The 12396-nt window shown below is 43.2% G+C and overlaps 1 protein-coding gene across 1 annotated transcript; it reads left to right on the top strand.

Moving 5' to 3' along the window:
* The first annotated feature begins 1149 nt into the window (after positions 1–1149).
* On the top strand, positions 1150–11087 carry NDUFB4 (NADH:ubiquinone oxidoreductase subunit B4). Its single transcript, XM_081088548.1, has 3 exons — positions 1150–1460; positions 9702–9848; positions 10959–11087. Exons 1-3 carry the CDS (start codon positions 1281–1283, stop codon positions 11019–11021), a joined length of 390 nt encoding a protein of 129 aa, XP_080944674.1. The 5' UTR covers positions 1150–1280; the 3' UTR covers positions 11022–11087.
* The last annotated feature ends 1309 nt before the right edge of the window (positions 11088–12396 follow it).

The raw sequence follows: 12396 nt of genomic DNA, 5'->3' as shown, positions 1-12396 counted from the left end.
CATTTTGCTCTCTAATCATTTGGACATTAAACTGTCTTGCAAACATTACCATATTCTGTCTGTTCTTTCTCTACTGCCTGATTGTCAGCTCCTCAAAGACAAACATCACATCCTTCATTTCTTCTGTATTTCCCCCACTGAGCCTAGGAGATTGACTGACTAGCGTGCAGTATGCTTCACGCCGAGGGGGCTTAATAAATATTTTAAAACAGTATTAAAATGTTGAATAAATTTGACAGCAATGCTGCTCTTCATCACTTCAAGTGCCAGCACTTTCTAGGTCCCTTCTCTGCCTAGCAACCATTTTCCCCGCATACCTGCATGTCCCCAGACAGTACATCCAAGCGGAAGCTTTCTTTTGATCCAGCGTTCCTTGCCTGAGTTATGGAAACACTATTTACATGTTTTCCCCTGAGGAATACATGATTGGTACCTACAGATTCTGCCATGCTTTCTGAAATTGTTTTTTCCCCTTCCATAGTAGGGGCGGGAGAAAGACAATAGGGATGGAGACGGCTTTCTTTTAGGTTTCTTCTCTCTAAATCATCTTTCCCAGTAAGATACAATGCCCTTATGCATATTTTCATATCTCTAAGGGTGTTTCTCATTCTTAGCACCCGAACAGTGCTAAGGATTTTAGGTACGAGGTGTTAGTATTTTAACCATCATTGTTTCTTCACGAGCTTTATTCAGCTTTTGTCTGCCTACTGTAGTCAGACAGGCGACACTTCTCTTGTAACATCATTCTCCTACTAAAATTATTTCGTGCCTATGAAGAATGCTCTTCTATGTTATATGGATCTAATGTCGCAACGTAGAGAAAAGCTTATTGTCCTTTGGTTAGGTCATTAAATTCTGCAAAGCACTTTGGCATCTATTCATTATCTCATTTAACCCTCAAGGTCACACAGCTTGCTTGGATTGGGTCCACATTGAAGCAGGACTTCACAACCAGTCCCATTTCCTGTTGGGGCCAGTCCCACACAGCTCAGCGTCGCATAATAAGGTCTGTCAGGTCAGGAGAGAAGGCTGCTAGAAAGAACCAGCAAGCGACAGAGAGAAAGGGCAGAAGTGTAGAGGAGGGGAGTGGAGGCGGGGTCATTAGGTGAGGAAAGCACTGCGCACGCGCAGATCGCTGTAGCGGGACAGGACGGCGAGGGAGGAAGCTGAACTCCTCGCTCAACGCCACCTCCGGCTGATGCGCAGGCGCACTTCCGCAGGCGTAAGGTCAGGCGAAAGACAGGGGCCGCGCAGGCGCAGTTGCTCGCCAGGGTCCCAAGATGTCGAACCCTAAGTACAAGCCGGCGCGCCTGGCCACTTTGCCCCCTACCCTTGACCCCGCCGAATATGACATATCTCCGGAAACCCGGAAGGCGCAAGCCGAGCGGCTGGCCATAAGATCCCGGCTTAAAAGGGAGTACCTGCTCCAGTACAACAACCCCAGCCGCCGCGGGCTCATCGTGAGTGGGGGTCGCTGGGCGGGAATCGCGGGCCGGAGTTGGGACGCTGCGCTCCGGCCGGGCAGCCCAGACCCGCCCGGGGGCCTCGCAGGGGGTGGCCGCCGTTCGGACCAGTGCCGGAGACTTCGGCCCCCGTCCAGGCCCGGAGAGCGGGACCGCCCCCAGCCCTTTCACCTTGGGCCGAGTTGGGTGGTCAAGGGAAGGGAGGGGCTCGGGACCCACACACCTGGCGGGGCCGAGTTCTGGCCGGATCGCTTCCCACCTGATGATGTTGAGAAAGTTACTCGGCTCGGCCGCTTACACTCAGGTTTCCCACCTGGGGAAGGGGAGCAGCCCTCCTGTCTCAGGAGGATTAAATCCGATCCAGCACGCGACCGGCCAAGGCAGTGCCGGGCTTGGAATGAGTGTTCGAAAGTGTGTTCGTGTGTATTTTTTTTTTTTAAGCTGTTTCCCACCTTTCAGCTCACAGTTCATAGTAATGCTGCTCTCTCCTGATGGGAATACAGTGATTCTTCACTTTGTATTTTTATTTTTTTTTAATTTTTTATATATTTTATTGATTTTTTACAGAGAGGGAGGGAGAGGGATAGAGAGTCAGAAACATCGATGAGAGAGAAACATTGATCAGCTGCCTCCTGCACACTCCCCACTGGGGACCTGCCCGCAACCAAGGTACATGCCCTTGACCGGAATCGAACCCGGGACCCTTCAGTCCGCAGGCCGATGCTCTATCCACTGAGCGAAACCGGTCAGGGCGACTTTGTATTTTTAAAGACCCGAAGACCCTGCGGCTTGTTGAAGCTTTGGGCTTTGGAGTCAGACTGCAAGGCGCAAAATATTAGCAAACTACAAGGTGAGGCAAAAGTAGGTTTACTGTTGTGAGCACGCAAAACAAGTTTATTCTTGTATTATTATTTTTGTTTTTTAATTTTTATTTATTGATTTTTAGAGAGAGAGGGACATCGATTTGTTGTTCCACTTATTTATACCTTCATTGGTTGAGTCTTGTATGTGCCCTAAGAGGGGACCCAACCCACATCCTTGATGTATGGAGGTAAGGGGTACGGGGGAGTTACCCGGTCAGGACTATGTATTAATTATTGTATCATCTTCCATAAGAACAACTGAAACCCATTTTTGCCCCACCCTGTGTATGACCTTGGGAAATTTGCCTAACCATTCTGAAACTTCGTTTTCTGATTTACATAGGAATGGTATTAACTTTTTTATAGAGTCGGTGTGGGATTAAATGAGGTACATAATATATGCCCATCAAAGTGATAGTTATTATTATTTAACAGGGGTGCTTTTTGGTAATTTTCTGTACAAGAGCTGAAATATGATATCAAATGTGTTTTTAAAAAGTATTTTTTCCAACAGTTGCATTGGTATTCTGTCGGAATTTTTGGAAGTTGTGAGAATTGAAGGAAATTTGCATTGTCGCAGAGACTATCTAAATTTTCCTGAATATTATTCAAATATCACAACTATTTAGAGAGTTAAGCTCTATTACTATCCTTGTTTTACCGAAGAGAAGACAACATGTGAAGGACAAGTGGTTTATAGAGTGACTAGAGACCCGGTGCACAAAATTCGTGTGTGTGTGTGTGTGGGGGGGGGGGGCTCCCTCAGCCGGGCTTGCACCCTCTCCAATCTGGGACCCTTCAGGGTGTTTGACTGCCAGTTTACAGGGATCGGGCCTAAACCAGCAGTCAGACATCCCTCTCCCAATCTGGGACCACTGGCTCCTAACCGCTTGCCTGCCCGCCTGCCTGCCTGATTGCCCCTAACCCCTCTGCCTGCCTGCCTGATCAACTCTAACTCCCTCTGCCTGCTGGCCTCATCGCCCCTACCTTGCCCCCGTGCCGGCCTGATCACCCCTACCTTTCCCCCCTGCCGGCCCGATCGCCTTTACCTTTCCCGCCTGCTGGCCTGATCGCCCCCACCTTGCCCCGCTGCTGGCCTGATCGCCTCTAACCACCTCTGCCTCAGCCTGGCCTAAGCCTCAATCTGGCCTCCCTCTGTGGGAGGCATCCTGGTGCATCAGGGTAAGGCGCCATCCCCATTACCCCACTGCTGCTGCCACTGCCAGCCTGAGCCTTGGCCCTCGCAGCCACTGTGGCTTTGTCTGGAAGGACATCTGGAAGATGTCTGCCCTAATTAGCATATTACCCTTTTATTAGTATAGATACTCTTAGCAAGTGTTTGAGCAGAATTTGAACTTTGGTCTAAGTAACCCAGAGCATCTGTTGAACCAGTTGGCTGTATCATCTCTTGCCAAAACCTGTTTATTTGTGAAGAAGGTGCAGAGAGAGACATTTATTATATACATACACAATTAGGTTTGATGTGCCAGATAGTATGATGTAGTTAAAAACGGTAAGGACTTGAACCAGAGTTGAGGTTTAAGCTCCACAGAGTTTCTCTTTTTCAGTTATGTGACCTAGGGCAATTTCAGTTTTGTCATGTACAACAGATGTAGTAATACCTGCCTCACTGGTTGTTCTGTTCATTGAGTGTCTCACACTTTATCATATACCAATCAATACATGAAAATTACTTGCTTAATCTTTAAGAATGATTGACTTAGTGAATAAATAATTACTCAGGATCTATTATAGGCCAGGCTCTGATTTAGATGTTGCGGTAACAGTGGAGAACAAAACAGGCAGAGACCCCTGTCCATATAGAGCAGTGATGGCGAACCTATGACACGCATGTCAGAGGTGACACGCGAATTCATTTTTTTGGTTGATTTTTCTTTGTTAAATGGCATTTAAATATATAAAATAAATATCAAAAATATAAATCTTAGTTTTACTATGGTTGCAAATATCAAAAATTTCTATATGTAACACGGCACCAGAGTTAAGTTAGGGTTTTTCAAAATGCTGACACGCCGAGCTCAAAAGGTTCGCCATCACTGGTATAGAGCTTTCTTTCTAGTGGAGGAGACAGGTAGTAAGTTAAAAAATGAATCATTTAGCATATTAGATAGTGATCATGATAAGAAAGGTAAAGCAAGGAAGGGGATTAGGAGTGTGTGTAGGAAGGGAGAGCAGCTGCAATTTTAGATAGGCCCAGAGAAGGCCTTGCTTATAAAGTGACATTTGAGTGAAGATCTGAAAGATGAGAGGTGAGGTAGCTGGGAAAATAGCATTTTAGGCAGAGGGGACAGCAAGTACAATAGGCCTTAGATAGTAGTATGCTTACTTGTGCCATGCCAGCACAACCAAGGGTTTGGTGAGGCTGAGGGGGGCGGCGAAGGATGTAGAAAAGACAGACAGAGAGAATAAACTGGGTCTAGGTGGATCTCCTGTGCCTGGTTAAGGCCACGGAGAGAGATCCAGACAGCACACTGAGCCTTTATTTTATAGCCAGAGGTAAACAAGGTAGTGGTCACCATAGTTAGAATGTTATCGTGAGTTTCACTTGTTTTGGCAGCACTTGCTACATCTCTCTCAGCCGGTTAGCTTCCCAGGTAAGATCTAGGGAGCATCATAAGGTCAAGCCTAATTATGCTAAGAGGACTGTGCCCTGTAAGCTGGGACTTGTTTGTGGCTTTGCCAACAGGTCAGTTCAAAGCTTAACCCTATAGCCGTGACCTACATCTCACTCTTCTTATTTTTAAGCTACTATAATGAAAGTAAAACTTAAGCATCAAGAACAAAACTCTGGCTATTAACAAAACTGCCAGTGTGTTAACATTTTAAAACTAGTAAGAATAACAAAACAATGCCAGTGCAACACAGCAATAAGTGAGAAATCAAACTAGAGTAACATTTTTCTACTAAATGAAAGTTTCTTTTGCTGACTTACTCAGAGTCCTTGGACCTGGCTGCGCAAGACTTTACAGATGACTGGCAGCTAGCCACTGCTAGCGCAGCCAGAAACATGGTTGAGGGAGTAGCTTCCACTCCTTGCTTTTCTACCATCTGCTGGGCCTCCGTTGCTAACTTACTCAGCTGACCCCATGTTGGCACCTCAGTCCCTTGCGTAGCCTTCCTTTTCTTCTTTTTTCCCCTTTGCTGTCATCGGGGCAACTCTCAGTCTTTTGAACGAAGGGACAAGCTGCTTCTCTGGGTCCACTGTGGTGACACATGTAACGCTCTGGCACCCAAATTGGCTGCACTGCTCCTTCTGGAAAGATACAAAACACAACCTCTTCCCCACATCATTACTAGATCTGGTAAAACTCTTATCTGGTTTGTGCATCCTTCCACTGGGCTAACCCTGCAGAGGCTATTATACAGGAGGCCTGATGCCTTTCAGCTGCTGTACAACCCTCTGCATTGCAGTTCATAAAGTTTAACACATAACATCCTTCTCCCCCCCTTTTTTTGTTTTGTTTTCATAGTTGCATTTTAAGAATAGGATTGGTGCTTTTCATTATTGCCTGAGTCCTGATCTGTTCTTCCCCAGGAAGAACTTGCCAATCCTGCGCTTCCCGAGGTGGAATGATAAAGGTTTACTGAGCCGACTGGAAAGGCTGCAGTGGGGTTAAGGATAAGGCCCCTACTCTTTGGTGGGGCCGGGGCCCTGCTTGAAGTTTCCCTGCCTAGGGGGCATTGGATTATCATCATCAGTCTTGGAGCAGCATTCATTTGCCCAATGCTTTCCTCTAGCAAATGCCCTAGTTTGCCACAGTTAAAGCAGCCCCCTTTCCTTTTCTGCTGACCAGTGAACAACATCTCCTTTAATGAGGCAGCTAGTACTGCTCCTTGAACATAGGCTGGTCCAATGTCAGCACAACCGTGAATAAAATATTTCCATAATAAGTAGTCTCCAGGCAAGAGGCAAACCTTTCAACAATATTAAGCTTATGGTAACCTTCCACTCTCCATCTTAGTTCCCGGCCACATCCATCCATTCCCTTTCAGGAGTGGGCTCTAGGCAGTCCTGAATCAGGGACCACAGACTGAAAGTAGAGAGAGGAATTTTCCCTGGACCTTCAACTATATAACGATCTCTAAGTTGTTTTCCTACCTTCTCCCATGTCTCTACATTTACTTTTCCTTCCTCAGGAAAACATGGGCAGGTTTTACTTACAAAATCGAACAATTCGAAAAGCTGTTGATACCTCACAGAACAACCCTGTGCCTAAGCATGGATACATATACATTCTTTTTCTGCCATCCTGAATTTCCCATGTTTTACACCTAGTTATATCACTAAACTTTGCTCCTTACCTTCCTTTTTGTTTTCTGCACGTGCTTCACTGGAGCGTCCTTTCACCTGACAACTGTAGTTCCCTTGAACTCAGGCCCCGTGTTGGGCACCACATGTGCTGGGCCAGCTCAGTCGGTAGAGCATGGGACTCTTAATCCCAGGGCCATGCCCTACACTTACTTAATTGCAAACATTCTGAAGTGATCATTGTGGCTTACGTGGAGAAAGATGAGGGCAGAGTAGGAAGAAATGAGGTCAGAAGGATACCTGGTCTAGATCAGACCAGGCCTTGTAAGTCATTGGCAAATTGGATGGAAAGTGTAAGAGATAGAGTGGGGTCAAGGATGACTCCAAGGTTTTTGACCTAGCCGATGGGAAGAATGAACTTGCTTTTTACCAAGATAGAGAAGAATGTGAGGAGCAGAGATAGAGGTGGAGTGGAACGCTGGGAAATCACTTTGGGATGAGACATCACATTTGACATGTCTGTTAGACAGCATGGTAGTTGGATATTATGTCTGGAGTTTAGGGTAGAGATCAAGGGCTACAGGTATAATTTCTCAAGTCATCAGCCTACAGATGGATGTTAAAAGCCATGTGACTGGAGGAGATCACCAATAGAGTGAATGTAAAGAGGAACAGCCAACAAATTCTGAGTGCCAATATTAAGAGACTAGGGGCTCAGTGCATGAATTCGTGTACCTTGATAGGAACTGTGGGCCATGAGGCTGCGGTGGGCACAGGGGCAGGTCTCAGCCCGTCCTCTGCACCCCCGCCCAGCCTCTCCCTGTCAGCAGCCCTCCTCCCACCGCTCGTACCTACTGATGATGTGGAGCGATTTGGGCCTGTACTAGCAGCGAGTGTGAGCAGGGCTGCACCATCAGCAGGTGCGAGCGGCAGCTGCTGCCCTAATCACCCCTCAGGAGCAGGGGGAGGCAGCTGCCACTCGCACCCGCTAACAATGTTGAGCACCAGCACTGGGCACTGACAGCGGGTGTAAGTGGCGCGGCGCCGGCATGGGCCGGGCAGGACCACGGTGCACGGGAGCAAAGAATTTTCAGTAACCACCATAGGCTCGCCCTGATGACAGCAACCAGCGCCCTGCCTTGGACTGGTGCCCCTGCTCATCTGCTTCACCATCCCATCGCAGCCAATGCCCGCCATGTTCCGCGTGCGCCCCCTGGTGGTCAGCACACATCATAGTGACCAGTTGTTTGGTTGTTCCACCATTTGGTCTAATTGCATATTAGCTTTTTATTATATAGGATTGGCGAGTAAGGAAGAAGAGCAAAAGAGGCTAAAAGGAAATGATCAGAACGGAGGGAAAACAAACTGGTGTATGTCATGGAAACCCATGATTTCAGGAAGGATTGTTCACCATGTCACATGCTACTGGTAGTCCAGATGTGGAGTGGTGTTAAAGGAGACTGTCCCCCATGTTGTGTGTATTGGAACATCTCTTAACAGCAGTACTGGGCTCAATGAACTATGGTCATGGGGTATTTCCTTTTTCTGAAATGAAATGTGTTTCTAGAAGGCAGATCTGTCACATATCAAAGTGCAGAGAGGTGACTGGCATTTGATAATTCATGGGAGAGTCATTCAAATACATTAATAGCAAAAGGGATAGGTAAAAGAATAGATGTACTGAGCTCAAATTTCCCCTTCAATTTATATATTATGTTTTCACTTTTGCTGTTTCTGCAAACAGTTTGCTATAAAATGTTACTGGGAAAGATAATGTTTCAGTAATTTAGTCCTACCAATTATGACTTCTTGGTATTGATTAGGACCTTGAATGTTCTCCTTACTGCTTAGTTTTGTTTTTTTTAAATATTTTATTGATTTTTTACAGAGAGGAAAGGAGAGGGATAGAGAGTTAGAAACATCGATCAGCTGCCTCCTGCACACTCCCTATTGGGGATGTGCCCGCAACCAAGGTACATACCCTTGACCGGAATCGAACCTGGGACCCTTCAGTCCGCAGGCCGATGCTCTATCCACTGAGCCAAACCGGTCAGGGCACTGCTTAGTATTAAGATTTTAAAGCTCGTTTCATTTTCTTATTTTATCAATCAATTAACTGGAGTGAATAATTTTGTAAAATCTTCTGAGGATGTAGCTAATTAAATTTAATTATGAATTTGGGGTATATAGTTATTCTAGACAATTAATTTTTCTTAAGAAAGACAGTAATTTTTTTAACAACAGCCTTGTCCTTGCTACAAAACTATTTTAATAGTGTGAAATATAATATTTTGCTCTTAAAAATATCAGTCAAGTTAGCTTAAAAAACTTAAAGCTCATAGTTAGCCTATCTCAGTCTTCACCTTCCTGTAACTTGTAGCCTGGAAAGACCAATGTGGGGGTAACATTATAAAGGGTTGGTAACAAAGTACAGAGCATGACAGAGCATATGAAATCTATTGGTCATCATTGGGAATACTATGTGGTTCTGTTGGTCACACTTCAAGAAAGATGATGCTGCTAAAACAATCCAAAATAGAATAGATAAAAATGATCAAAGAGAAAAAGTAGCTTTTCTGACAGCTTTAAAAAGATTAGGATTCTTGCCCATCTGGTGTGGCTCAGTGGTTGAGCATCTACCTATAAACCAGGAGGTCACGGTTTAATTCCCAGTCAGGGCATATGCCTGGGTTGTGGGCTCGATCCCCAGTGTGGATGCGCAGAAGGCAGCTAATCAATGATTCTGTTGTCATTGATGTTTCTCTCTCTCCCTCTCCTTTCCTTTCTGAAATCAATAAAAATATATTTAAAAACAAGAAAAGAAAAAGATGAGGATTCTTAAATCTTAAGTAAATAGAAACCTGAAGGTTGTTATAAAGTGCTTTTAAATTTTGAAGGATTTGAACACGATCATCAGAGAATTATTCAGCCAATAGAAATAAAAGATCTTCCCTGAAGCTATTTAGGAATATTCAGAATGTACCCTTAACTGTAGGGAAGAACAAAGGGAAAGCATCTCCTATGCTCCTCCACGAAAGTCCTGATGAGGTTGTTTCCTAGTGTGGCCCTGCTTATGTTGCTGTAACTTTTTGTTATTAATTCTAGGAAGATCCTGCCTTGGCTCGTTGGACCTACGCAAGAACAGCAAATGTTTATCCCAATTTCAGACCCACTCCCAAGAACTCACTCCTAGGAGCTGTGATTGGAATTGGGCCCCTCATCTTCTGGTATTACGTTTTTAAAACTGACAGAGTAAGTATCAGGACCTGATAGTTTTTGTGCTTTTAATCTTTATTCTTTTCCAGCACAAGATAAAACATAATTGAGTTATATGTTTGGTTTTATTTCTTTATCGTTTCAACTCATAGAAATATGCTTTGTTAGAAATCACTAATCTTTGGGTCTTTCAAGTATAATAGTTGCTCTTGAGTTTAAAGTAATGAATTGGTCAATTGAAATTTCTAAGACTGGAATTTACTCATGAAAGAGTTTTCCTGGTATATTTTAGATGATGTAAGGAAATTATACTGTGAGTAATACACAGGAAAATACAAAAATAACTTTTAAGAGGTGTAATGTCTTTTTTTCCCATTAGAAGATGTGTAGAAGTTAAACTTATTCTGATTAACCTTTAGATATCTTTGCAAATTTTTGTATTTAGTCTTCTTAATTCATTTGTTTTACAAAGAGATTTTTTTGGGTTAAGTATTAGCAACATACATAAATCCTTTAGTGTGTTCCCTATTTGTGTGAATTCTAGTTATATTGGTTACACTTTGCAAATTAATATTAAAACTTATTAATACCCTGACACCAGAAAGCAAAAGCAGCCTGTGCTGGGTATCACTGCCATCAGAGGCTTGCAGAGAAAGCCAAGCTTATCTCTGACACTAGACCACTCTAATGCTGGAACCCCTGTCCCAGCTTCTAGGCCTCACATTGCCATATAGACTGGTGCCCACCTCTCTAGCTGTGCCTTAAACCAGCCAATCCACTCCTGTTAGAGTGTATGTCTTTTTGATTATCTGATAAATATTGCTTAACAGGAAGGTAGGCCACACTTACCCAGCAGGTAATTGCGTTTTGCTTACGATATATGCTTTTTAGTGGAGTAATACAATTTTACTTACTAAAATGTGGGTAAGATATTTTCCAGTAGCAGTAGTTTCTTATTGTTCCTTTATTTTTTTCAGACTACTATTTCCTCACTCATGCTCCATAAGTTTTAAAAGGAGGGAGGTGGAATTAGGTTTGGAGCATTTCATTCCTGTTTTTTAGAATTGTATCATGAGTTGTGCCAGAATGCATTGTTCTTAATGTTTGCTTGTTGTTTATTTTTGTGTGTTTTTTCTGTTTACTCAGGATAGAAAAGAAAAACTTATCAAGGAAGGAAAATTGGACAGAAAATACAACATCTCATATTAAGGCTGACAATGACGACTACCAGTATATATATTGTTGTTTAATAAATCTATTAATCATGAAATAGTTTCTCATTCTTAATGTTACCTTGATTCAACAAACGTTTGCCGAACATTGTAGAACTTTGGGAGCATTCATAGTTTAATGGAGAAACAGATGCACGCTCATTCATTTACTCATTCAACAAATACGTGCCTACTATAAGCCAGAACAGTAATTACTTTAGCATCATCAGGCCATTGTTGAAGCAGTTACCTGTTTATAGTTATCACTGAACATGGATGCACCAAGATGCACTAGTGAATCCCCTGGGTTCAGGCATATCCCCTCCTGCTCTCATTGTGTAACAGCAACTCTGAAAACTGGTGGTGTGTGTGGGGGTTTTTTTTGGTCTACTTTTTCCCAGGTACAAGAACTCAAAATGATCAGGAGATAGTTATAGCTTCAGATTAAAGCCAAATCCTGTGATACTGTGATTGATAATAAATATATATCTTTTGTTTTTGTCTCTGTTTCTGGCATGGAGCTTCTAAAACCCTTGGGATTTCCTAAGTGATGAGATAAAGGTAACTTACGTTATGTTAATTAGGTGACTTTCGGACCCTACCTGAGGATGAGGGCAGGTTGCCAGGAGAACCAGCCCTGTGGTTAGAGGGTTGGAACTTTTCAGTCCCCCCTCCTTATCTCCTTGGTTTTGTATCCCTGCAGAGCTGGAAAGTATCTGAATTCTTGTCTCAGTTTCCTTATCTTTAAAACAATATAGGAATAATAATTACATTGTTATTGAACTCATTAGTGAGTTATTGAAAGTATTTAGAATAGGCGCACACATTAAGATCTCAGCGAGTGTTTACATTATTTTAAACCTGATTGATGAAAATTTTAATTGCATTTTATTAGTGAGGCCTCACTTTTTTAAAACATTTTTGTTCATTTATATTTGTTATTTGCTTGCTCAAATCCACTGCCCAATTTTTCTGATGTAATATGTCTTTTTTCTTAAATATTTTAAGGCATAAACAAGATAAAGATATTAGTCCTTGATCATACCAGTCTTCTTTCATCTGGAGTTATGTTAGTACACCTTAGTATTAGAAAAAACATTTACAGTATATCTTTGGTGCCTAAGCTTTGAAAGAAAAACTGTACCCAGAGAGGCATAGTCAGAATTTTTTAAATATTTTTTTAACATTGAGAATTATTGAGCAATATGTTCTTAAGAGTTTAATTTTAAAAGATTTTTTTAATCACAAACAGTGACCCATATCACACCCAGAGGTGGTCTGGTGAGAACAGCAATGGCCATCTCATCTGAGCAGTAAGTGCTGCTATGTGTCTGACTGATGCTGCTAGCTTTGGGCACTGGGCACAGGATCCC

The sequence above is a fragment of the Myotis nattereri genome (genome assembly GCF_964212035.1).
Source record: "Myotis nattereri genome assembly, chromosome: 3".
NCBI classification, from domain to species: domain Eukaryota; kingdom Metazoa; phylum Chordata; class Mammalia; order Chiroptera; family Vespertilionidae; genus Myotis; species Myotis nattereri.
Note: the sequence above shows the minus strand (reverse complement) of the source record. Positions and strands in the feature narration are given on the sequence as shown.